The 25369-nt window shown below is 56.7% G+C and overlaps 10 protein-coding genes and 1 non-coding gene across 11 annotated transcripts; 2 read left to right on the plus strand and 9 right to left on the minus strand.

Moving 5' to 3' along the window:
* Positions 1–1534: 1534 nt before the first annotated feature.
* Positions 1535–2790, minus strand: B0I36DRAFT_274499 (lactate dehydrogenase/glycoside hydrolase). The gene is made up of 3 exons (XM_046151356.1): positions 2547–2790; positions 2233–2462; positions 1535–2131 (listed from the first exon to the last, which is right to left on the minus strand). The coding sequence occupies exons 1-3, from the start codon at positions 2737–2739 to the stop codon at positions 1670–1672; spliced, it is 885 nt and encodes a 294-aa protein (XP_046008408.1). The 5' UTR covers positions 2740–2790; the 3' UTR covers positions 1535–1669.
* Positions 2791–3691: 901 nt separating this feature from the next.
* Positions 3692–6097, minus strand: B0I36DRAFT_366766 (ankyrin repeat-containing domain protein; the record flags this gene model as incomplete). Its single annotated transcript, XM_046159354.1, has 3 exons — positions 3692–4333; positions 4392–4780; positions 4927–6097. The coding sequence occupies 3 exons, from the start codon at positions 6095–6097 to the stop codon at positions 3692–3694; spliced, it is 2202 nt and encodes a 733-aa protein (XP_046008409.1).
* Positions 6098–6436: 339 nt separating this feature from the next.
* Positions 6437–8566, minus strand: B0I36DRAFT_416658 (amidase). The gene is made up of 4 exons (XM_046162080.1): positions 8083–8566; positions 7129–8007; positions 6690–7062; positions 6437–6604 (listed from the first exon to the last, which is right to left on the minus strand). Exons 1-4 carry the CDS (start codon positions 8368–8370, stop codon positions 6480–6482), a joined length of 1665 nt encoding a protein of 554 aa, XP_046008410.1. The 5' UTR covers positions 8371–8566; the 3' UTR covers positions 6437–6479.
* A 197-nt stretch (positions 8567–8763) lies between these two features.
* On the minus strand, positions 8764–10725 carry B0I36DRAFT_366768 (fungal-specific transcription factor domain-containing protein; the record flags this gene model as incomplete). Its single annotated transcript, XM_046159355.1, has 5 exons — positions 8764–9426; positions 9498–9731; positions 9822–10108; positions 10190–10288; positions 10365–10725. The coding sequence occupies 5 exons, from the start codon at positions 10723–10725 to the stop codon at positions 8764–8766; spliced, it is 1644 nt and encodes a 547-aa protein (XP_046008411.1).
* A 740-nt stretch (positions 10726–11465) lies between these two features.
* On the plus strand, positions 11466–12705 carry B0I36DRAFT_251351 (uncharacterized protein; the record flags this gene model as incomplete). Its single annotated transcript, XM_046150609.1, has 5 exons — positions 11466–11507; positions 11583–11741; positions 11842–11951; positions 12055–12377; positions 12515–12705. The coding sequence occupies 5 exons, from the start codon at positions 11466–11468 to the stop codon at positions 12703–12705; spliced, it is 825 nt and encodes a 274-aa protein (XP_046008412.1).
* A 156-nt stretch (positions 12706–12861) lies between these two features.
* B0I36DRAFT_332146 (heterokaryon incompatibility protein-domain-containing protein) lies at positions 12862–15241 on the minus strand. The gene has a single exon (XM_046155069.1). The coding sequence runs from the start codon at positions 15226–15228 to the stop codon at positions 13087–13089; it is 2142 nt and encodes a 713-aa protein (XP_046008413.1). The 5' UTR covers positions 15229–15241; the 3' UTR covers positions 12862–13086.
* A 401-nt stretch (positions 15242–15642) lies between these two features.
* On the minus strand, positions 15643–16975 carry B0I36DRAFT_332147 (uncharacterized protein; the record flags this gene model as incomplete). Its single annotated transcript, XM_046155070.1, has 1 exon — positions 15643–16975. A coding segment is annotated over exon 1 (1049 nt), but the record flags the coding sequence as incomplete, so codon positions are not given.
* Positions 16976–17818: 843 nt separating this feature from the next.
* On the minus strand, positions 17819–17910 carry B0I36DRAFT_t154. The gene has a single exon. It is a non-coding gene; the product is annotated as a tRNA-Gln (tRNA).
* A 357-nt stretch (positions 17911–18267) lies between these two features.
* B0I36DRAFT_250031 (RTA1 like protein-domain-containing protein) lies at positions 18268–19386 on the minus strand (the record flags this gene model as incomplete). The annotated part of the gene is made up of 3 exons (XM_046150521.1): positions 18268–18602; positions 18699–19099; positions 19190–19386. The coding sequence occupies 3 exons, from the start codon at positions 19384–19386 to the stop codon at positions 18268–18270; spliced, it is 933 nt and encodes a 310-aa protein (XP_046008415.1).
* Positions 19387–20473: 1087 nt separating this feature from the next.
* On the plus strand, positions 20474–21902 carry B0I36DRAFT_387300 (uncharacterized protein; the record flags this gene model as incomplete). The annotated part of the gene is made up of 1 exon (XM_046161161.1): positions 20474–21902. The coding sequence occupies one exon, from the start codon at positions 20474–20476 to the stop codon at positions 21683–21685; it is 1212 nt and encodes a 403-aa protein (XP_046008416.1). The 3' UTR covers positions 21686–21902.
* A 20-nt stretch (positions 21903–21922) lies between these two features.
* On the minus strand, positions 21923–24048 carry B0I36DRAFT_376662 (major facilitator superfamily-domain-containing protein; the record flags this gene model as incomplete). Its single annotated transcript, XM_046160483.1, has 3 exons — positions 21923–22111; positions 22177–23648; positions 24030–24048. The coding sequence occupies 3 exons, from the start codon at positions 24046–24048 to the stop codon at positions 21923–21925; spliced, it is 1680 nt and encodes a 559-aa protein (XP_046008417.1).
* Between the last annotated feature and the right edge of the window lie 1321 nt (positions 24049–25369).

Genomic DNA, 25369 nt, shown 5'->3' on the forward strand with positions numbered 1-25369 from the left:
GTGATACAAACTCTGCCAATCCCAGTCCTGTGACGCCATGGTGGCGTCTTTTCATCAAGCGTAGCCGCAGTGGCGTCGAGGAACACGTTGCCCCCGCAGGACGAGCGGCTGGATTGAACCTACTATGGTAAGCAGTGGCAGGCGGGAGCCGGCGGAACACATGACGTTCTGAAGGCTGTAATCCGACCGCTGTCGATACTTATGAGAACTCAAATATGACATGGGGTCGAGAAGCACCAGGTCCGGACGACAGGAGGGGCGGGGTTGCATCGGTCGGTTGTGGTCTGGACCAGACCCCAAACCCTAAACCAACCCACCACATTGTCGTGCCTGACGTGCCTACTAGGGTGGCACGGCGCATTCCGAGGGATGTAGACCTGGCCATGGGCCGCCCTTCTCCATGACTGCTCGACGGGACAGGAAAGTCCATGCCGGCAGCCAGATCATATATATGCCGTACCGCGCAATGACGATGTCGTTCTCGTCATGGCCATGACGTAAATCGTTCTTGTGCTATCTCAGCCTCTATCACACCCAAGCCCTTATGGATTGTGAAGGATTGTTGCCACTGGGAGACTTAGAGAACTTGCTGGGTCCAGATCAAACAAGCCAGGCCCCTGCCCTCTGTGTTAGCTCCCAAGCAAGGCCCGGGGACTGGCTCCAATTCAGCCCACAGCAATGGACCCAGCTCGAACAGGTCTGGTCAGCAGGTAATCTGCCTTCAGCCCTGGCCGGGCTCCCTTCTCCCTCGCCGACTTTGACAGAAACCCCCTCTGAAACCTGCAACAACCTGCCGCACCACAATAATCAGGCTGCCAGCCGGCAGGACGAGAAAAGTTCCAGCACACGCACCGCTCACAAGATTGTCGAGCGCCGCTACCGCGACACTGTCAACTCGGCCATCCGGAAGCTCCAGGCTGCGCTACCTTGTGAGTCTAGAAGCCGGAGCGAGCGGCCGATAACGCAAACAAAGGCAGAAGTGCTCAGTCAGGCATGCATCTACATTGAGCACCTGCAGCGCGACAATGAACGCCTACGTGCTGAGAACCGTGCACTCTGCGAACCTGCACGCATGTACATTGAGCGCATCACTGCCCTTGCAGCTGACACGTTGGGTGAAATGACGACAGCAGAGCCAGGAGCAGCACAGACCCTGGTCTGGCCTGACAATGGGCCCGTTTAGAAACTCGTTTTTCCCGGGACGATATTTTCAGTACCCGATATGGAGTTCTCAGTTATCTCAAACGAAGTTGCTCGGGGTCGCAATACATAAGCGAGGATTGATTTTGGTGAGCTAATTAGACAAAGGTTTTCAAAAGTGGTTGGCATGATTCTTGTCAATATTTTCCAAACCCCCGGTTCAATAAATAGCGACACTTTATAAGTTCAAATCGATCTGCTGGCCCACTGTTTGAGATTGTGAAAAGACCCAGTGCAACACCCCAAACCGCCCAGCTACATTAGAATATCCCGCGTCGCCACAAGTGGTGGGGCATACAATAAGGACTTTGCCATTGTTTCGCTTCCATATACTCTCCAAAATGCTGTACTACAATTACTAAGTACATGTCACGCCCATAAGAGAAAGCATAATTTGACATTTACGAACAACAGAAATAAAACACTGGAAGAGGCGCTGTGGCCCATGAGCGTACTGCTTTGCAGGCAATCACGCTTCCTGTTTAATCCTTACAACCATCTTCCGCAGCTGATGGGCCGACTTCCTTACTCGTTCTAGTTCGTCCTGGTTCAAGGGTAAGTAAATGTTGCGCAGAATGCCGTTCCTCCCCAGCACTACCGGGAGCGAGAAGTAGCAGTCGAACTCTTGGTGATAGTGGCTGACTGTACAAATGTCTCCTCGGTCTGCCAAGATGGTTGCGCAAAGGCGGAGCACAACAGCCCCGACACCAAACGGAACCGAGCCTTTGGTTCGTATGACTGCCTCAGACTGGCGCTGGCACTCGTACTCAAGCTCTTCACGATTGAGGACAGAGTCACGGCTGAGCTGTGCGCCGCCATCTGATAGTGCTTTCTCGAGCGGGATGTCATTTATCTTGGCAGCGGACCACTCCGACACCTGAGCAGGCCCGTGGACACCCAAGACGGAGAGCTGGACCGAGTCAACTGCTACCTGGACACCCAAGTCAGCATAAAATTTTATGGTAATCCTGCACGACACGGGGTATGCGCTCTTCTCACGAAAAAGCGCCAGAAGCAGAGAAGCCAGCTCACCCCAGTTTTATCCGCTACAACGCCACGAAGCCTTGCCGAGTCGAGGAATGTGCCGGAGCCGATGACTTGAGAAGTGGGAAGCCCAGACAATCCCTGCGCAATGGTCGTAAGCGTGTCAACGGGATTTGACACAACAATGAGGATGGCACGGGGCGAGATCGGTCTCAGTGCATCCATCACGTTGCGGACGATGGAGATGTTGCGATACATGAAATTGATGCTTGTTTCTCCTGGGCAGCAGGTGGTCAGAGGCTTGTGGAACGTTTTCCATTTGCGGGGGAAAAACAGGCTCCATGATGTACTGCTAGCCTTACCGACTGTCCACTTTGAACCCGCGGTGACGACGATGATATCACACTCCGCAGCCTCCTTGTACGTCGCCGCTCGCACCCGCGTCTTGCTGCCGCAGCAATATGCCGCATCGCACAGATCGTGAACCTGTGCATCGCGGAGCTCGAGGTCAATATCCACCAGGAGCAGGTCGGTCGCCACTTCGCCCAGAACCATCGCGTATGCTGCGGCCCCGCCGACTTGCCCGACGCCAATTATCGCGACCCGGCGCGAGCTGGGCATCGTTGATAACTTGGGCAGCATGGCTTTGTCGTCCATTTGGGGCAATGCGGTTGTTGAGGTTAATGCCAGTCAGTGCATTGGATGGAGAGATGAGTCAAAAGACGTGCGAATTGATTTGCCAGGGCATTTTCTGGCACAGAGGCTGTTATACCCAAGACCAAATGCTTGAAACTTTGCGCGCACAGTAGCGTGGTGCAGGACAAGACAAACCATTGGTAGCCCTGTGGCGTGAGATTCACGACTACATGTTTCCGTTGCTGCAATGTGGCGTGACCAGCAGCTTCCCATTCCTCACGTGAGCTTCGCACTTTTCGTCGATTTCGGACCTCGGCTGGACATCCCACCAAGCCCTTTGTTCTGCCCTCATCCCAGATGCACAATCAGCTACTGGCGTGAGCAACATGTCATGCTGTGGTTGGTCAAAGCAGGGCCCCAAGCTCCGGCATATTACCAGAGTCGAGGCGTAAAAATCAATGTGAATGCCAATCACGGCCGGGGCCCACCTCTCGTCCCTAAGCACAAAGAATGCCGATGATGTCCCACCCATTCATAATCGACTAGACGCAGGTTCAGTGATGGCTATGCATGCAATCATCCTTTCTAGGCAGGACCTTGTTTTACTTGTCGGGGTAACTAGGCGAAGTATTGTACTAGGGCCGTGCGGCCTTCTCTAATCAGGGTTTTGTCTACAGAGTAGCATTAGAGTCTTGAAACCATCCCCATGTTTTCCCGTACATAGTTTTACATATATTTACTTCGCCGGATACCGCTGGAACTAGAACGCGGCACACTTGCTGTAGTCGTGGTAGTTGTTTTGGCCCCGATCAGAGAAACAGTCACTCACCCCCTGACAAGGGCCCAATCGAACTAATCTACGAAGGAATTCTCATGTCTGGCGATTCGCCTCCACCTCGTCCCACACAGTTCGATGGTAGAGATCTTCGCGAGTTCCATGAATATTCTCCTTTAAGGCTTCGATGAGCACGTTCCTGTCTACGCCGGGCCGACTTGCCGCACCAGCCTCAAGCAGACGCAGCGCCAGGTTCGATCTGCCGTGGCCCAGGGCAAGGCCTAAAGGGTTCCCCTTGTTGATGTCGATCCCTAGCTGGATCAGCTGTTCTAGCAGGGCTTCTGCATGCCTTTTTGGAGCGTGGAAGTAACTCTTTCCCTTGATGAGGTTGTGCAAGCATGTTCCCTCGACCAGCTGCTCTTCGCGTTCCGCAAGGGGCGGCGACCAGTGGATATCAGGAGGGCCCGCGCCGAGGAGACCAATAGCAAATGGCCAGTCTGGATGTTTTGTCGCTTCCCAGAATAAATCTGGGCTGGACAGGAGCTTCTCGCGGCCGACGTCGAGCAGGAAAATGACAGCGGCCTGAGCTTGCGCGTACGCCGCCGCAAACGCCTCCTTGTCTCCCCGGGGGGCATCTTGGGCGCACGTCGTCGAGACCAATGCCCGCCAGACACCAACGACGTCCGGGAGAGCAGTCTCGATATCCGCGCCTCGAGCAATTGAGGTGGCGACAGATGTCTGCGCGGCCGCTGTTGAGCGCCGCGAGCATGGCCGAGGTCTCCGAATGATCGCTCACATCGACGGTGGCGCCGTGCTGGATGAGCTCGTCGATGCAGGGTATGGTCACCGCGACGGAGAGGCTTCCATTCCGGCATGCTTCCCACAGAGCGGTCCGCCTCGTGACTGAGCTCCTCTGGTCAGCAATGGCCCCGTGCTCGAGCAGCAGCTTGATTGTTGGCAGCGGTTCTCGTTCAGCGAAGTCTTGTTTGAACTGTGGTAGAATCCATTCACTTGGCCACTCGGCCACCGCAGACGCCAGAGGGAACCGGCCCTCGCTGTCTTCTTGGTTCACGCTGGCTCCAGCGTCAACAAGGATCGCCAGCGTCTGCAGGCACAATGAGGCGGCGGCAACCACCATAGGAGAGCGTTTCAAGGTTGGGAGTGGGTGTACGTCGGCTCCGTTGTCTAGCAACGTTCTCAATAGTTCTGGCCGACGTGCTTCCCACGTCGGGTCTATGGTGATCTCCCCCCCATGCGCCCAATAGCGCGGAAGGGAATAGAGCTTCAAGGAGAGGCATGCGCGCTCGATGGCCCGGCACGACCTCCCAAACGGGGAGGAGTCGTATTTTCCCTGTAGCTTCCACTCGCGTTGATGAGCCGGGACCGCCGAGCAAGCTCGATGGCGATGTCGAAGCGGCCCGTCATGCACGCTAGTTCGAGGGCCGGTTGGGTGCCGGCGAAGGTGGTCCCGTCGTCACCCGAGCAGCCTTGCTCCAAGAGCAAGGAAGTCAGATCTGGAGCCTCGACCCCAAGGATGTGATACCCCAACGCCGTGAGGCTCAACATCTCCCTAGGGCGTGTGAGGGAGGCGACCTCGCCAGCGTGGTGTTCAAGCACAAAGCGGGCGACCGAACTGCATCCGTCTGGGATGGGGGCCAGCTCGCCGGCGTGCTTGTGGTGCAGATAGTGGACGACCCGGGTGCATCCATAGATGACGGCACTCTCCATGGCCGACCTTGCGGAAAGCCAGGGGCTGTCCATGGTGGCTCCGAGCTCAAGGAGCACCAGCGCCGTCTCTTGGTGCCCTGCACACAGCGCGTGGTGCAGAGGCGTCCAGCGGCCAGATATGTACCATCGTTCATAGCCGGCCGACCGCGGGTAGCTAGAACCCAGGCTGGATGCGGACACGCAGAAGCACAGGTTGGCTGAAGACGTGTTGAGAGAGGCCCCGCGCTCTACAAGCAGCCGGACAACATCCGTTTGGCCATAATGAGCTGCGGCGTGCAGCGGGAACCACCACCGCATCGGGCACTCCAATTCAGTAAGGCCACGGTCCCAGGGGTCGCGTGGTTCCGTCGTTACGTATCTGGGTAAGTTCCCCGAGCGAGAAGGATCCTCGAATGTGTCCCATTTCCCATGTCGGTAGACCCGGTCCAGCAGGTCGCGGGGGGAACAGTCGGGCGTGCGAGAAGGGTGTGGGGGAACGGCGAGTATCTCCTCTTCGTCTATCTCGAAGCACGTGTTTGGGTCCGCCCCAGACGATAGCAACAGATCGACGAGGCCGACGCAGCCAAGCGAGCAGGCCCAGAAAAGGAAATGGGGGTATTTGCTGACAGCCTCGCGCGCAACGACTGGGAGCAGCAGCTTGCGGTGGCTTCTGCTGGTGCCTGAGAGGACCAAGGTGTCGTAAATTGATAGCCTGCCAACAACGAGCTCGATGAGTTCGAGTGGGAGAGAGGCCCAAGAGGCGGCAGGCGGCGGTTGTGTGTTTGCCATCGCCATTGTGTCGGCGTCTAAAGCACAAGAGGGAGTAGAAAAGTCTGGCCAGGTATGTGGATACATCAGGCTCACACAATAATATATAGAACATTGAGCACAGACGCAGTCAAACCAGTGTTGGTCGCCAGTGTTGGTCGTTGGCAATCCCGCCAGGCATCCGTCGAGTCGAGCCGCCAGCACACAATGCGAACCACTAAATAGGCTCCACATGATACCTGGACCTAGCTTCTAATCCCTGCCCCCTCAGCGGAGCCTGCCCGTGGCTCAATCAGGTTCCAGGGTTCACAAACTCGATTTCGAGTGTTTGGACGACAACGAGAGCATCGCTGGAGCTCTATACCAGTGATAGCCCGCATACTTCGGTACCAGCCCCCTCAACCAAAATCTACTCGCGCTTGTGGACAATGTCATCCACCACCCCGGCCACCTTCAGCAACGCATCGTCCCGTTGTCGATAGCCTACGAGCTGGACACATATCGGAAGGTCCCGGTACTCCTTCGGACCAGTATCTGTTTCAGCAATCCAATTATGAAACTATTAGTAATTTCACAGAAACACCATACAACCTAATCTTGCGCTTCGGGGGTGACTTACACAACTTGTAGACATCCTCGTCATGCTTGCCGTACTTGGCATGGCTCAAGTCATCGGCCTCATCCTCACCTTCCCGCACCTTGTCCACGGGCACTACAAGCGCCGGGTAGTCCATGTAATTCCAAAGGCAGGTGTACGCAGGCCTATTCCAGGTGTCGTGCGGGATGGCAGTATGGGGCGCGGGAGGCATCAGGATCGCGTCGAGCTTGCTGTCCACGAACAGAGCGTGATATTTTTGGGCAATAACTTCACGACGAGCGTTCAACTCCCGCAGCGTATGCAGGTCGTTCATGGCAGGGATCGAGTCAATGTTGGCGTTCTTGACAGACGGTACCGGCGGCTCACCGGTCTGGGCAAAGAGACCGAGGTAGTGCTGTGAGATATGCCAGGTTAGAACTGGCTTTAGCTCCCGAAAATGGTTCAGAGGCGTTGCGCTTACCTGGCCGCCACACATGACAAGATACCTGACAAACTCGGAGTAGATGGTTTGTACATCAGGCAGTTCGATAGGCACAAGCTCGATCCGATCAGTATGACCGGCGAGCTTGTCCATGACCATTCGAAGTCCGCGCCTCACAGGCGGCGCAGGCGTAAAGACTCCATCCTCCAACATCACGCCAATCCTGACCTTCTTCGTCTTCTCCGCCACGGCCTCGACCGCATTCCCACCCACCCAGGGCACGCCCACCGCAGCAGGATCATACCGCCACGCTTCCGCCTGCATAATGACCCTCATGAACATCTCAATATCCCGCAACGACGTCGCCATCGGCCCCGCGCTCGACAGCAAATCCTTCGTGCCAGGCGGGTTCAGGTCCCGCACGCCAGTGTGCGGGACGAGGCCGACACTAGGCCGGAGGCCGTACAGACCGTTGCACACGGACGGTACGCGGATCGACCCGCCAAGGTCGGTGCCCACGCCGAGCACGCTGCCTCGGAGCGCGAGCAGCGCGCCCTCGCCCCCCGTGCTCCCCCCTGCGGTGAAGCTGGTGTTGCGCGGGTTCAGCGTGCGGCCAAAGAGGTTGTTGTCCGAGTCGCCCGTCAGGATGGTCTGCGGGAGGTTGGTCTTGCAGTAGAGCACGGCGCCGAGGTCAAGGAGCAGTCGGGCGAGGCTGCTGTGCTCGGTGGCGGGCTGGTTGGCGAAGCAGGCCAGGCCGGTGGAGGTGTCGTGGCCCCGGACGGCGAAGGAGTCTTTGAGGGAGATGGGGAGGCCGAAGAGAGGGGGCAGGGCGTTGGAAGGCGTGGCTGAGTAAGTCTCGTCGAGGTGTTTGGCACGGGCGATGGCTACGTCAAAGAATATCTCGGTCAGGCAATTTGTCTGGCGGGGTAAACGGTGTTAGCGGTTCACTCCTGGCTGTGCCCAAGTGATGATGTCTGGGGTAGTGGGACTGACCAGCTGTTGCGCAATCGCCGCTGTCTTGCAGAAAGCAATCGTGACTTGCTCAACCGTAAGCCTCTTTGCCCGTAGTTCTTCGACCAGCCCGGTAGCATCAAAGCCGGATGTGATTGCGATGTCCGTCTTGTCGAGGATGCCACAGGTGAGCGGCACATCCATGACATTGGTGGTACCTGGCTTCGGCAGAAGCTCAGCTGGGAGTCGCCACTCGGCGGGTATGGCGTTCCATCTCTGGGCCTGCTTCTGGGCCGCGATGGTGATGTAATTTTCGCGTGGGGCGGCCATGGCTGCGTACGCTGGGGTGATGACAGAGCGCTTTCGTATGCTCGAGATAGTTTTTGATCAGGATCAACATGACATTGTAGGAATTGATCGCAAGAGGAAGAAGAGCTGTTGCCAGAGCGAGTTTATATACAGAGGAACGAGCGGGATTGTTTTGTGAACGCTCCTTTCCATGTCTGACCAAGAACAAGTCGGCATTAGCGCCATCTTTTGGATGGATGACAACCCTCCGGCTCCGGTCCCACCTGCGCGACCAGAGGATGACCCGCTGCGTAGATCAGGAGCGTAAAGCAACGGGGCATCCAATGCATCCAATGAGCACGAGGAGAAAAGCTCCGGTCAAAGTTCCGGCGGGCTTGCCTTTCCCCTTAAGGCAACAGGGGTCAACCTGGACGCTCAGGCCAGACTCGGCACCGACAAGCAGTTGCCGCACAAGGTCCTCATGAGCACTCCCAACTCAAACACCATGTTCTGGTCGGCGTGCAGGTCCATCTGCACCCACGAGAACTTGACGGAACTCTGTAGGCACATCATCTTGCGGCCAGTCTCGCTCGCCACGCTTCGTGTCAGCAGGTCCATCACAACGCGCCGATGCTCGTCCGTCACCACCTGGCTCCCCAGCACGAGCAACGGGAACTGCCGCTGGCACGTCTCGAGTCCCTTCATAACCTCGACTGCCTGTTCCAGCAGGCTGTCAACATCGGTCTGCTGCCCGAAGCGCGACTCGCCCACGCGGGCCAGAGCCACGAGTGCGGAGAGCCGGTACAGCTCAAACACAGCAGGTGTGTCGGCGTCGTCCTGCCGGGCGGCCTCTGCCTCTTCGGCGCCCAATTCCAAAAAGCGCTCGGCTGGGCGTTGCCGGGGCGGTGGCGCCACGTAGCGGAGGTCTCGCAGACGCTCCTGTAGGCGGACCAGCCGGGCCATCTCTGCATCACAGCCGGCGGCGTCAAGGCTCTCAGGGCTTCCCAGAGCCGCGGGTTCATCGAGCATAAAGTCAAAGACCTCGTGGAACGACCCCAGGAGATTTCGACCCTGCCTGGCCGATTGTAATGGATGGTTCTGAAGGGACTCAAGTCAGCAGCGTAATCGGGGACCAAGGCGGGCTGGATGATGAACAGGGCTGTACTGACAAAGATCTGGTACTCTGGCACTTGGTCAAGGCGGCGGTGGGGGTTGCCCTCGGCCCGGCGCCAGTGGTGGCTGGTGTAGCGCGAGAAGACATCATGATGATACACCCAGTCCATGAGCTCCGAGATGTCGTCACTGTCGCAGACCATGGCGTCAAACTGGCACTTCTCAATCAGCTCGCGCGCGCCGCGCAGGTAGGCGATCCACTCATTGCCCGTCGACCAGCACCCGTGGAACTATCGTCGTCACCAAGATTGATTAGCTGCCACGACCTGGACAACAATGTGTTTTCTTCTTCTTCAAAGGTCACACAGTTTAGATCTTACGTATAGAGTGGACAGGAGCATGACAGCAGCTATATGCCGCGCTGCCTCGGCGGGGTTTCCGTGGACGTCGGCCACCGAAGCGGCCAAGGCGCGCAGTGCAGCGCGCTCGTGCCCCGTGATGACGGCCGTATGATCTCGGCGATGCACACTGGCGAGGGCCAGCATGCCATGACGCAGTGCTTGTGCCGGCAGGCTGTCACTGCTGAAGGCCATGCGCACGAGCAGGCCTCGTACCGATGTCGAGTAGGCGCTGAATGTCGGTATGCTCGTGTACGCGATGTTGTAGACTACGTGGCAGACAGCCGAATTAGCAGGGGCCCGACGTGGTAGCCATGCGGTTATTAGGGTAAAGAGGTCAAGCCACGCACAGTATTGCATAAGAGACTTTCCGGCCTCTCCCATGTTCAGCGTGCTCCAGTTCAAGGTATGCGGCGAGCCCATCATTGGCCGTACCAGCTGCGCGTATGCTGTTGGGCAGGACAGGACAACACATTAGCAAGCCACAAAGTAGCGTTGTGGGGAATGGGGAAGGCTAGACTCTACCATGCCAGCTCTGGAGGTCCTGCCTCGAGTCGAGCATGTCGCGGTACACCTCGATAGCCCCCGAGCCCGCCTGCACGAAGTAGTATGCCCTCGGGGGCCGGGGCCGGGAGCCGGCGCTCTGGTTGTCATCATCGCTGCTGCTGCTGTCGTCCACGTCGGCCAGGCGCAATCGAGAAGGGAGAGGGGCAGGCCCCAGGAGAGATCGCTTCGGGTCGTGCTCCCGCGGCCATGACAGGCGCACGCCGTAGCCCTGGCACTCGCGGTTCGACTTTGCACATGTCTTGCAGTGCGGGAGGCTGCGGTCGCAGCGGACCTTGCGCCCTTTGCAGGTCCAACATCCCCGAGCGACTTGTGGGGCCATCATGTGCCAATGATCGTTGCCCGGGTCAAATTGTTATCGGCAGTGGTGCAGCAGCCGTGTGTGAGGTGGACGACCTTGTATTGCTGAGGCGGGCGGGCTGGCGTGGTCAGCTGTGTGAATGAGGCACTTGCAGAAGTCGATGCTACGTCTCAGGAGGTGAGGAGAAGACAAGTCAGCGAAGACGATGAGCGAGACTTATCTTATGCTGGGCAACAATCTGCGAGCTACGTGTGTGGATCCGTGAAATTGCCAGAATACCCCGAGGACCCTAGGTAAGCAGGTATGCTGACAGCAGTGGGCATCCTCCAGGGGTCACGCACCAATGGGACGCTGTCGGGTGCTCGCAAATACTTGCCGGAGCGGTGGGTCTGCTCCGGGCGGGCAATACCCTTGTGGAACTATCATGCTTATCTCAGATGGGATACTGGTGGATCCGGTGTGACTATTCGAAACAGCCGACGACCAGTCTCAATGCCTTCACTGCAGCTTGCTCCGTATTGACAATCAAGGGAACATCGAAGAGATGGGTGGAAGCACTGACGATTATTCAGAAATGGAGCGAAGAGGTCTTCGCATGAGAAGCAACTCTTATAAGTACTTTGCACAGGCCTGACAACAAAGACAATATCTCACCACCACACACACTATAACTACAACAACAACCAACACAGCAACAGTCAACACAACAACCGTACGACCAAAACTCAATCAATTCGAAGCTTGAATAAAGTGCCTTCAAAATGCCGTCCTATCTTATCACAGGTGCCTCTGGCAGTCTCGGTGTACGTATTACTCCATGCGGTTCTCTTCGTCCACTCGAGACCCTCCGCTGATGATATTGAACTCGGGCGCTCTAGTTCGAGATGGTCCGCCAAGCCTCGGCTGAGCCCGAGAACATCGTCATTGGCCTGGTGCGCAACAAGACCAAGATGGCGGGCAGAATTGCCAAGGAACTATCCGACCGCACGAATGTTCATGTGGTAGAGTGTGAGCTTGCGGATTATGAGTCCCTCGCCGTAAGTCAATCCGATTACAATCAACGCTCAAAGAGTCGTCACAGGCCGCTGTGCACCACGTACAAGTCGTGGACTTTAGTGCTGATAGATACTGGTATAGGCATCCGTGGAGCCCGTCTCGCAGATCCTGAACGGCGGCCCACTCGACTATCTGATGGCCAACGCCGGCATGGGGTCCAAGTGGTTCACGTTTAAGCCATTTGAGCTGCAGTAAGTCCTGGCTGTCATCTCGTGTCACTTTTCCTGTCCCGATCCAACATGTCGTCTCCCGTTCCGCAACCGCAAAACTGACCGCAGACTGCATCGTTGACAGGGCCAAGGAGCCAGCACGCGTCACAGAGGATTTCAACTCTCAAATGGCCGTCAATGTGATTGCCAACATCCACCTCTTTAATCTCTACCTCCCTTTTCTCCGCAAGAGCGAGATAAAGAAGGTCATTACAATCTCCTCGGCCCATGCGGACGTGATGCTTGCACAGAAGTACGACGTCAGCGAGGCGATGGCATACTCGGCCAGCAAGGCCGCGCTCAACATGGTCGTTGCCAAGTACCACGCAAGCTACGGCAAGAGCGAGGGCGTGCTTTTTATGGCGATGTGCCCTGGAGTTCTCCTGAACGATGCCGTGTTGGAAGAACGTGAGCTCATGTTTTTTCTTTTGTGTTTCCTCCCTGGTCCCATCGCTACTGGCAACACACGATCGATCGATGTGTGCGTCCGTACAGAACTGTGTCTCTGTTGCTGGTGGCATATGCTAACCCGCTTCATGTGATAGCGGACGAGGACGCCAAAAAGTACGGACCGGCCATGTTTGCCAAGTTTGCTACGTATGCGCCTCATTTCACGGGTCCCGCGCCCCCCGCTGGTCCTGCGAGCGACATTTTCCGCATTGCCGCGGCCGCCTCTGTTGAGGATGGCTGGGGCGGCACTTTCACCTCGCACAATGGCGGCACGCAGTGGATCTGAGTTTCCGATGTAGCACCGGCAGATCGGACAGGCTTTCGGATGTGTGCTTACTCGCCTCGAGCCTGGTGTTCATTTATCAGACACTCTCTCTCGTATATTTGCAGACACTCAATTTGAAGTTCACCGCGATTATCAACTGAGATTTACAAAAAGTGATGTTCTCATTGTGCCCTTGGTGTGCCCTTTCAGGACGTTTCGGAGGAGCACTTTATACATAGTGAGGATTTCGAGAATCGATGTCATGGTCACGTAAAGGCTGGATAAATGAAGGAAGGCGCTCAAAGTCGAGGCACTGAGTACAGTTCTCATAAATCGGCCACTTTTCAACCACACATACACATGCGGTTCCCCCAAAACAAAGCACATTGGCATCTAGTCGCGTTACAACACATTAACCTCTTCCACCCGCATTTTTTTCACTTCCTCAACGTATGTTTTGTCAACCCAGCCTCCAATGCCTTCAACAGTAGTGTAGTCGACGACTTGGTAGCCCTGGAAGACAGCCGTGTCCATGGCCCTCAAGACCAGGCAAGTCTCCCACGCCATTGACAGCGCGACCCGGTCTCCAACTCTGACGGTGTTTGCGCACACGCCAAACCGTCCCGTGTCCAGCACGAAAACAGCCAGGCCGTGCAGTGTCTCGGCTCTGGCCCGCGATGGGGCCTCGTTGGTCGGTTCCGGACCGCGTTCTTCATCGAGGGGTGGTGATGCTGGCGGCGGTGGTTGTGCGGGAGCGCGGTCTGGCGGTGCCGGCTGCAGTGGACGCCGAAGCGCATACCAGTCGTCGGTCCACCTTGGCGTGTCATGGCTCCAGCTGGAATCCCCGGCCGACCTGAAGAAGTAATCCAGGCGGCTTGCGAGGAAACGTGTCGGCGAAATGTGCTCGACCAAGCTGGCGAAGTTATATCCGCCATGGTGCGGTTGCAATTTTCGATCATGCAAGGATCGCGTGGCCCGTTTCGCGTCGCGAGCAGCATTTTCTGCCTCACTGGCCTCCTCGAGCAGCGAAATCACCATGTCCACGATGCTCGATGTGGTGCTAGGGAATGCGCTGAGCATTATCACCTCGCCCAGGAATTTGACGCGGAACCGAAGCATGTCCCGTGTTCGGCCCTCGCAGTGGGTCTTGGTCCATTTCACGTGCCCAACACTCGAGGTCTCGTCCTTGGAAAGGTCGATAGAAGGAAATATCGTGGAACGGAGGGGCTTCGAGGTATTTGGTAGCCAAGACGGCAAGGCTTGGGGCGCCAAGGTTCCAGCTTCATAACGCGGATCGTCCGGCGGAATTGCCGCCGTCCAGGGACCAGTGGGCGGGTACCGTGAGATAAGTCTGGACAGGATGGTAGTGTCGCTCTCATAGTGGTGAATATAGTAAAGTGCATCCAGCACGACTAGCTTGACGTCTTTGCTGTAATCTACCGCAAGGTATCGTTCCCGTGCAGCTGTCAGAAGCTCATCTTGTTCCTCAAAACTGAGAGCGCCCCATGAGTCTTGCGTTGCAATCTGGCCCCCGACGAGGACAGTCTCGACAGGAGCCAAGAGGCCCATGACAGCAAAGAGTTTGTCCCTGGGGTCCTTGCATTTGCGTGAGAGGGTCAGACTCAGCAGCACCAGGAGCTCGAAGCGATCTGTGACATTGAGACGCCTGGAGGTTGCGATCCCTTCGGTGATCTTGGCCATTACAATGTCCCTCCGCAGGAAGTTTGGGTCCTCTAGCAGTGTGACGACTCGCTTCCCGACTTCATCTAGATTTGGGTTTCGAGGATTGATACTGTTCATCTTGTTCCCTACAAATATAGGAATCCTCAGTTTCCTTGGTTCTCGTGGATCGTATTGGCGAATGACGTTGCTGCCGAGCACATAGACGACCCTGGATGTGGGTGAGAGCAGCTCTTCCTGGAACGTCCACATGCGCTGGAAGTAGGCCAGTTGAAAGAACTCCACCTGGCCAAGGACAAGCTCTAGGACCTGCCGGGCCTGCTCTAGACTGGACTTCATGGTGAGCCATGACTTGCACCGGAACAGCGCCCATGCTAGTCTCTCTCGCAACCGCTTATCCAGAGGAGAGCGGTCAACCTGGGCACACAGCCTGACCCCGCGATCGAGGTATGCATCAATACGCGGTGTCGAAGGCCCTAGCCAGCAGACGACACAGACTGCTTGCTCGTACACGCGGGCCATCATGCCGACCTGATGATTCTTCTCCGCCACATCTCCCTGATTGATGCAGATGGCGTCGGCCCAAATTGGCACGTCCGGCTTCCAGGAGCGGTACCATAGAAGGGCATCGTAAAGATTATCCGTGACAGGCGTAGGCTCGCCGTCGACAAGGATGGACTTGTGGCTTTTCTGGTCGCCCCAGACGTACGAAAGGGCTGCGAAGGCGGGCTTGTCGTCGAGGGACACCACGCGCCGTTGGCACCTCAGTTGAGTGTCAATCGCGCCGTGGTGGTCTTCTGGTTCGATCTGCAGGATGCGAATCTGGGCGAGGGACGGGTCGAGTTGAGCGATCGGCGGCCGCATCGTTTATTGTGACGTGAAAGAGAAAAGGATGGGGTTCGTGTGAGGGTGGAGCGCACGCGCCTCTGCTTGAGGTGGTTCTTGTACTCATTTTGGGCTGACCTGCAGGCATCCTGGCACAGGGCGGGCTGTGCAAGGCATACCCCGGCCCCTGTACCCGGCCTTGGCGGTGCTTATGGCGCATGGCCACTGCAGGTTGGAGAACAGTGGTTGATTGCCGGAACACACCAGACGAGCAATGAGGCCCCGGGCAGTCTGATGGAGACTGTTCAGGCTAGCCTTGCATGCATAGACATGGCTACACCAACTGGTCGCCCAGGCCATACAACATCGTCCCAGCGCAGATATACAAAAGGGCTGTCGTCTGGCTGTACTGTCTCAATCTACGCACTGCGATTTCCCAGAGATTTACACTGCCGGGAAACGGTCTTGCCCATGGCAGCTCAGTTAGTAACAGCCACTGGCACGCACAAGTCCGCATAAATCGAGTCCACCACCGGACAAGGCTTGTGCACCGAGTCAAACCACCGCAGCCCCGGATCTGCGTCCCGCTCCTGCCATATCTTGCTGAGGAACTGCTTAATGGCGGTCTTCAAAGCCGGCGCGTACCGGTCCACATGCTCGTCGAGAGCGCGCAGAGTCCTCTCCCGCGGCGAACTTTGTTTGCCCTGTGCACAGTTAGGGCCAGATTGGTGATGACAGTCGACACCCGTCGCTTCGACGGCTGCAATGATGAACGGCAGCGTGACGAAGCGCAGGGGCTGCTGTGTCGCGGTGTACGCGCTCTCGAGCTCCGTCATGATCTCGCGAGACCAGATACCCGCGATGTGGTCATGGTGCGTGTCGCCAAAGGGGTGGCGGAGGCGGTGCGCCATGAGCATCACCCCCAGGCGGTAGAGCCTTGCTTGGGATAGTAGGTGGATCACCTGGACCGTGGACAGTGCGGAATGTTTTGGATGCTGCGGGTGGTCGAGTAGCTGCGCGAGGCTTGGCGGTTGCCACGACTCTACAGAACGGTGGATTTCGGTGAGGCGGTCGTGCAAGGCTCTGACGTGATCTTCGTCTTGTGTATGCAGGAGAGAGTTGTTGATTACACAAAGATCATGATAGTATGGTAATAGTGGGACGCAGAGACCCAGGTGGGAGTCTAGGACAGCAAGGGCGGGCTTTGAGGATGGAGTTGCTGATGGAGATGGTGATCGAGGAACACGCAGAGGCGTGGGCTGCGTCCTGTTGATCAGGCAGTCCATAATCTCGAGCATGACGAGGAAGCTCTGTCCCGTTGCAGCCACGCTCATGTCTGTGACGTGTCCTTCCTGGCTGCCGTCCTCACTGCATGGTGCGAAAGAGCTTGTGCTGGCGAGGCAGAAGTGAGTCAGGCGAGCGAATCCTAACCCGACAGTCGAGTATATCGAGTAGGCGAGCATGCCACCGAGGGTATGATACAGGGCTGCGTCAGAGTCGTTTCGTATGTGGAAGGCCATCAGAGACCGCATAGCAAGCGTGATGTATCCGATGACATTGTCTGTGTCGTGCTCGTCGTCCAGGTATCCGATATTGTGCCCGTCGTGTCCAATGGCGGCGGAAAATGCAAGCACAATGTCGCCGACCAGTCGTCCCACATCTCGCCGCTCCTGAGCCTGGGCAAGGTCACGGCAGAGGCTCTGCCTTGCCTCAGAGAATGACAGGTACCCGTGACATCGCTCCGTCAGAGACCGGATGGCGCTGAGCAGCTCGACATCTTTGTCAGATTTGGCTTTGCTGTTGCCACATGCTCCGGACCAGGGATGGGACTCTGCCGTGCGCCTCACACATTCTCCGCCTTGCTGCTGGAGATGGTTTCGCCGTCGGTGGAGCTGTCCAGGTCTCCTGCCCGGAGGCTTGACGGGCCGGACGGTGGCACAGTCCAGCCCCAGCCTCGTGCAGCGGGCGCAGCAGGACGCCAGACTCTGGCGCTCGCAGCGCTCCTTGAGGTCGTAGCACCGATCGCAAGCGGTTCTCGACATCGAGTTGGCTCCGGTTGTCTTGCTGGATGGGAATTCGGGTTGTCGTGGACGGTCAGCGGTGCTCCGGGTCCGAATCAGGGGACAGGGGGATATGATTTGTTGAGAAGCTTAGGTAAGCAGGCATCCTTCTTGGCTGAGTAGTGTAATTACCGTCCAGCTCTCGAGACTTTCTCTTTTTTGGTCGACCAGATCAAAATGTGCTTCTGAGGTTGTACGGCGATTTCAGAATACGGCTCGCCTGATTTGATATGGCGTTGAGTTAAATCCTGACGCACAGTCCTGCTCAGTCATCCTCTTGTTATGATTGCCTGAATATCATAGGAGCATGCAGACAGTCTCTGAGCTTGGGCTCGCCACAGGGCTGACGACGATATGGGTTCCTCCACCTTCTTAAGCACGAGAGCTGCACTGATACTCAAGACAGCCTAGCTTCCATGGAGAACATGGAGCAGGGCCGGAAGGGCAAAAAGAGGAACTGCGTAAATGGGACCCGCAGCCCCGTGACGAACCCCACTCCATGGCTCACAAATGGACCACACTTCTAGGCCAAAAAAATGTGAAAAAAGAAGCACCGCTGTATAGAAAAAAGGCCTCTTCGAGACTCGAACTCGAGTTACCGGAATATGAAGCTCTAGAGCAGATCAGAATCCGATGTGATAACCATCTACACTAAGAAGCCAACCAATCAAGTTGGAGGCAGGGATTACGTAACAGCGTTGTTAAATACACTTCCGCGTCGAAACGTTACAGCCGGCTGAGAGAGTTTTGTCACGGTCCGATCTCCGGGGTCAACCTCCTGATCGCGGGCTGTGGGGTTATGCCCTGACAGGGTAGGTAAGACCTCGTACAACACTAAATCTGTGCTGCCGTGCTCTCGACTAGTTATCGTTCGTGTCTCTTCCGAGATATTGCACTTGGATTAATTAAGTAACCAGGTCAAGTGAAGAGTAAAAGTAATAATTAGTTTAATCGCAGAGCATAAAAGTTAGAACCTTTCTAGTAGGAGATGATACTATAAGTAAATGTCCATTCCTCCTTATCGGAATTCTAAACTTGATCTAAGAAACGGGACTTCATTGTGTTCACGGGTCTGATTTGGTACCTGTTGAATATCGCCGCTAATGACCTTGTCGCTGTCCACCCGCTGCAGTCTTCTGTTTGTCAGCCGGAAATCCGCCCTGGCCCATAGACCTTGAAAGGAAACACCAGGATGGAAGATGCTAAGAGCGACGACGGCAATAGCGACCATGGCTCCCTCCAAAACCAGAAAGGCAACTTCGTCATTAGCAAGATCACTGTCCAGTCCCATGCTGAGCTCCGCGAGACGGTAGCAGGTACGGATGAATATGCAAAGAGTTGATGTAGCGAGAACTAATAGCGAGTTGAAAATGGAGTCCGTGGTTAGTAAGTGCAACAGATATCCCAGAGGCATAATAGCCCACTGTACTGAAAAGGCGAAATGCTTACCGACGAGGAAGACACGAAATCTTTTCGTGCAGCGTAATTGTAGATAATCACGGCTGACATCCTTGGACGTGATACTTTGGTTCTTCCATACTGACCAGGCGTAGTCAGACGCCAGGAGGACGAACGCAAGCATACCGGTGACGTGAAAGGCTAGACCAGCGCGCAGGACTCCAAGCCCAGCGTCAAACGTGTCCTGGTCCAGCGGATCACTGCCGGCTACGAGACCGCCACCGGCAGCCTGCAGTGCCAGAGCGACACAGTCACACAAGATGAACACGATGGTGTAGGTGCGCGGCTGGAGACGAGAGTTGGAGGCGCCGAAGACAGGGATGATGCGCGCAAGGCTGAGGTACAGGGCGGCGCTGAAGAAGGCAGGCCCGATGGTGATGGTCACGATGTACCTGGCCAATCCCGGTCAGCTCCGATGTATGCGATGGACCTTGTACCCGTCGCGGCCGTGGCCACCTCGGAGGGAACTGCAGCAAGCTTACTGTCGGTACACGTCTTGACCATCGTGTAGTCTGACTCTGGCCACATAGGCGATTATTTCCAGCACGAGGCCCGAGACCATGGCAACGAGGAATCCCCACGTCTTGTAACGAATACCGAAATAGAGTTGAGGAAGCGCTGCGGCAGCGTATACGACGAGGAAGAAAGCGCTGCCGGGCAGGTTGTACAGAGCCGTCATTTTCTGACTGGTGTAAAACGTGGGAGACGTGATGAAGGTGTGCTTGGAAATTTAGTGATGAAGGCTAAAATATAAAACCGGTCGTGGAAATGGCGTAACACTGGAGAGGGCCATCAGGTGAAGCGAAGGCATGATGATATAAGTGAGGAAGCTGGCTGGCAGATGGGAATATTGCAATATACCATAGAGGTCACTACATGACATTATAGGGGTTTATACATAAAAACACTACACACTGTAAGCAGGGGTTGCTATTGGCTATTAGACGAAGCGGCCAATCAAAACCCTGCTTTCAACGACATCCAGCGATGACACGACAGTCTTAGTCTCACGTGGCGTGGCATGTGCAGTGCGTGTCGTATTGGCAATCAAAGCCTGACGCGGCGGCATCCTACGCAGCATTGATTTCCTTTCCATCCGGTGATCCGTATCTCCAATGATAGAGAGGGCCGAACGATCCTGTCCAACAAAGACGCACACCACAACCAACACCGCCTCCTCTTGTGCACACTAGCAGCATCCCAGCACCCTCCATTATGGGACCATGAAACGAATTTCACGACATAAACGATCCACCAATGGCTGCGGTGTATGCCGGTTCGTCATTTCCCAAGGTCTTCGTGAAAGAGGAGATAGCTAACCCCGGACTGCCCCACGGAACCAAAGAGTACGACACGTCAGGTGTGATGAGGCGCGGCCCAGCTGCAATCAATGTACCAAGACCGGGCGCTCCTGTGACGGCTATCGTCCCAGCGGCAGCAGATTGGCCACCCTACCTAAGAGGGCCCTGGCCCCTTTGCAAGCCCTCAGTCAGACGTCTCTGTCGTGGTCACTGGTCCAGCTCAGCGCACCGGCACAACGCGCCCTGCATTATTACAGAGTGAATACGGCGAAGCAACTGTCGGGCTACTTGAATGACGAGTTTTGGACTACGTCAGTGCTCCAGGTCGGAGACCGAGACCAGTGCGTCAGTTACGCCTTGGTCGCCCTTGGCTCCCTCCATGAACATTTTAACGCCGAGGCGACTGGGGGGTCCCCTGTGACGGCTGGAGACCCCGAGGCCGCATGCCGCCTCGGGAGGCCGGAGATGTGGTCCGCCTCTATGCGCGATGCCCTGTGCTACTACAACAAGGCGGTCTGTCGCCTCCACGCGCGAATTCCTGCCAGCGCTGGCGGCGAGATCGAGACGACGTTGCTCTGCTGTCTCCTCCTCGCCGCCTTCGAGCTGCTCCGGGGCTACCACAGGGAGTCCCAGGTCCATCTCCACGGTAGTGCAGGCCTCCTCCAGACGTGGCAGGATAGTCAGAACGGCAGCCGTGGCGGATCCTTATGGTCGCCCCGGGCTTACTTCATCCGCGAGAAGCTGGGCCCCTTGTTCTATCGCATGGCATTCCAGGCCAGCCTGTTTGGCCATGTACAGCCAACGTCTTCGTCGTGGCCGAAACACGGACCCGGGGGCGCCACGTTGGTGGCCTTCATCAGCGACACCCACGACAGCAACAAGAAAAGGATCACTCACGATGATGCCAGACTGCGCATCGCCAGCCCAACAGAGGCTCGCGATACGCTGTACTGGCTGATCTGGCATTTGCACCTGTTGCCCGAGGGCCGACACCATCTCCTCAAGGGCGCTCAAACACAGCGGGCGAGGGCCAAGGGCCAGGACAGCTTCATCAGAGGCCTGCAACAGTGGCAAGACACTCTCTTCGAGTACCTCGAGAGACAGTCCGCCGGCGGCGGCACGAGCTCCACCATGCTGAAGCTGCTTTACGCGGCGGCGCGCGTCATCATCCCCACCTTCACGTCGAAAGACCAGATGGCCTTTGACAACTTTGCCACGCAGTTCCGCGACATGACGGACCTGGCCGAGGCCTTGCTTTTCCCACCACCCTCGCCCCAGCCTCCGTCCTCGTCGGCGCGCCGCGACGACGTCCCGTGCTTCTTCTCCCTGGACATGGGCGTGCTGTATCTGCTGTACCACGTGGTCATCCGGTGCCGCGTGAGGGCCACGCGGCATCGGGCGCTCGCGCTGCTGTGGCGCGCCCCGGCCTGGCGCGAGGGCGTGTGGGACGGCGCGGCGACGGCGCTAATGGCCGGGCGCATCGTCGCCCTCGAGGAGCAGGCGGCTCGGCGGCAGGGTGCCCAGACTGGCGCGGACGGCGAGGGCAGCTTCTTCATCCCGGCGTCGGCGCGCGTGTGTTCGGTCAGGGCCGAGACCGATCTGGAAAACCGCAAGGTTGTATTGCGGTGTGGGTGGCAGGAGGACACGTGGTGCAGCGAGGAGCTGTTAACATGGTGATCTGTCTCGGCAAGGTAACTAGCAACCTTTTGTGGCCCCGTGATAGCTAGCACATATTGTCCCCTAATCTGGCTGAGAAGCATAAGACACAAGAAGCTTCAGCCTTGTCCACAGCTCGAGAACGTTGTTGATGACAAGGCTCGAGTGGGTTTCGTGATCGCGGCCTTCTTACACGACTACTGGCTGGGTATACAAGTCTATCTGTCTGCATAGGGGGTCTCAATTCGATATATCTTGCTACAGTGCCGATGTTCTTCCTTCTCGTTCCTGCCGCTGCTGCTGCTGTAGTTGTGGCTGTGGTTGTTGTCGTAAAGTAGCCTTCTCTGCCGGTATCTCGTGCGTGCTCCTGGCCTCCAACTCGGTGTTGAGGTGGTATGCTTTAATGAAAAGACCCGCGATAAGTGATAGCCCTGCAACGGCGGTATACTAAGAGACAGCGGTATTGATTAGAAAGTAGACAGTAGCATCCGGGTAATTGTCGCGCGGCTTACCATGATCCACATGTCCCTGAGTGAAGCGGAAATAGTGTCTCGCACGACCCTCTGCTGGCTGCTGGGGAGTTGGGCGATGACGTCCAGCTTGGTCAGAATCTCCGGGCCGGCCAGCTCCGCCGCAAGCCGCGGGTCCAAGGAGGCTTCGAGACCGGAGAATCGGTCAGCCATGCGGTTCTGGAACACCACGCCGCCAATCACAATGGAGACGGCCGTCGACATGGTCCGGACGAAGCCCATGGTGGCCGTGACGGTGGCAACATGGTCGGCGCCCATGACGGCCTGGACCGCGAGCAAGGGGCCTTCGAAGTTGAAGCCGACGCCGGTGCCGGCGACGATCTGGTAGCCGATGATTTTGGCCCATTCGGGCTCCGGGCCCAGACTGATAAGGAGCCCGGCACCGACGCAGAGCAACACGCCTCCCGAGTAGACGGACGGCATGTACTTGCCGGTCCACTGGATGAGGGCGCCGGTGAAGGCGGCTGAGATGGAGACGGAGAGGATGTAGGGCAGCAAGTAGAGCCCCGAACGCAGCGCCGTTGACGCAAGGACGGCCTGCAGATACAGCGGGAGATAGTAGGCAATGCCTATGAAGACATAACCATGGCAGAAGCACAGGGTGAAAGCTGCGGCACTCGAACGGGTGGAGAACATTTGGATCGGGATGAGGGGGAATCTAGCCCACTTTGCCTCGTACACGACGAAGAGGGCACCGCAGACGAGGCCGAAGATGAGGAGGCAGATGACGACGGCAGAATGCCAAGGGTGCATGTGCCCGCCAAAGTCGAGGCCCAGCAAGATCATCAGGACGCCTCCGCTGACGAGCAGGGTGCCTGCCCAGTCTATAGCGCGCAGGCCCTCGCGCACGGAGGTCTTTGCGCTGTTGAGGCGTAGGAAGAAGAAGACGAGGACGGAGACCACGGACCCGATGGGGAGGTTGATCCAAAAGCACCACCGCCATGTCAGCCGGTCGGTAAAGACGCCGCCCAGGACAGGACCCAGGCCACTGGCCAGGGCCCAGACGATGGAGACGAAGCCAAAGTACAGGCCGCGGTCACGCAGCGAGAACAGGTCGCTGATGCAGATGTTGACGAGGGTGATGAGTCCCGCGGCACCGAGACCCTGCACGGCGCGTCCGAAGAGGAACAGCGCAAAGGAGGCGGCCAGGGCACACAGTAGACTGCCGGCGATGAAGAGAAGGGCGCCCGCAAGGATGACGAGCTTCCGGCCCCAGATGTCGGACAGCTTGCCCCACAACGGCACGCTCGCCGTGTGCGGCAGGACGTAGCCGCTACCGACCCATTGGTAGCCTGTGGGGGAGCGGAAAAACTCGGTGATGGCGGGAAGGGCAGTGGTGATGATGGTAACGTCGAGGGCGGCGACAAAGACGGCGGCGCAGAGCGAGGCGACGATGACGGCGGTCTGCAGCTTCGTGCGACGGGACGGGACAGGCGCGTTAGAGGGCGCCGCAGCTGAAGCTGGGATGTCAGGTCGTGCGGTTGCTACTACTAGCACGCCATGTGTCGGCCCCGTGATGTTGGCCGGAATGTGCTCCGCCATGACGACTTGAAAACTAAGAATAAGAATGAGAGGAAGAAGGAGAAGAAGAGGAGGAGAACGAGGGGGGGGCTGGAACCAGGGAATTCGTCGTGCTACCCTCACCAAACTAAACAGAGCAGATGGAGGCGTGGAAGATGGAACGTTGCAACTTGTCTTTGTCAAGCACTTCAGAATCGGAGTGGAAGAGACAGGAGGGAGAGCCAAAGGGGGGAGGGTGGAGAGGCTGGAGGGAATGGGCAGCGGCGGGACAACATGAACAGGATGGGGGAGAGATGATTAGACATAACTTATACTTCTTAGAAAGATAGGCATTGTAGGTACGAACTACATAAGCCCAGAGCTGCAAGACGATGCCACGAGCGGCCATGGATCCCAAGCAGACGACATGGATTATGTGTGGTTTATCTGCATACTCCGGATGATTGCATAGTTGCATACTCTCCAGCTCCCCCCCCCCCCCCCCCCTCCCCAGGATTCCCCCTGAACCTTGGCCTCGGTCTTGGCCAGGACCATCACAAACAATCAATGTACTGCGCCGCGCAATTCTTATGCCTCCTCTTCCTCCTTCGGATTCGCACATGCACGAGTACGGCATGCGTGTGACTCTTGGCGTGCCACTTAGATCAGCGCACGCCTTGGACGCCAATCAGGCTGACAGAGTTCCTACCTAGGTAGTGCCAACTGTAACAGTCCTTGGGCAAGCTCCTGGATCAAGTTTGGCTGATCTCACATTGTAAGGTTATGAACCGAGTATTATATTAACAACACTGGGCTTGTTGCCTCCAAAAGGTCATCACGAAATTCGGAGCCCTCATAATGCTGCAAGTGCATCGAAATTGCAGCAGAATGAGCGACGAGGCTTGAGGGCGTGCTCATAGCACTGCCGTATCCTATCGTTGGAGAACACAACTAGGTAAAAGTCTCTGAATGTCTACTCGAAAACGCATACTAGAGGCCTTCCGCCGGGCCCTTCTAGGCGCAAAGGGCGGAAATAACTTTTGGTACTAGGAGCTGCCCCTATGGAGTTACTAATGGCCCCATCCGGCAATGCTACCTAAGGTCTCTATATACATATATATATAGACTTTCAAACATTTCCACTAGTATATACGACCATAGGATCGAGAGAATTAAGGGTCCCGCCCGCTCCCCTATATACAAGCTTAATACCGGTATCCTTATCGTAAGGGTAGGGCGAGGGAGCGGATCCCTATTAAGTAGTAGCTATAGCTTAGTACCTGATATAGCATCGGCGTATAGCTTCCGGTCCCGATTCGCCGGTAAATAGCCTATACCTCTAGTCGCCAAGCCAGTGACCTATAAATTCGGCAAGACGTCAAGACCATCCCACGCTCCAGTCCTTGCAGTGTCAACGGCACATTTCACACTAACCATGGCTACCAGCATTACGATCCCGAAATTGGCTATCCTTCAACGAGAGAATGCAGCTGAAGATGGCCTGGAAGATCAAGGAAGATTACATCTTTCGAAGTTAGGTGTCCTATTGCAGCTGCCAACAGAAGCTCTAGCATTAGTTCGACTATCGCGAGTACATCCGCCTTCTGAAATGGATGGTAGCGTGCGCCGGCCAACTTGAAGCAGATATGACTTGATGTGATGGACTATAACTCTT

The sequence above is a fragment of the Microdochium trichocladiopsis genome, assembly GCF_020744255.1.
Source record: "Microdochium trichocladiopsis strain MPI-CAGE-CH-0230 chromosome Unknown B0I36scaffold_9, whole genome shotgun sequence".
Classification (NCBI taxonomy): Eukaryota; Fungi; Ascomycota; class Sordariomycetes; order Xylariales; family Microdochiaceae; genus Microdochium; species Microdochium trichocladiopsis.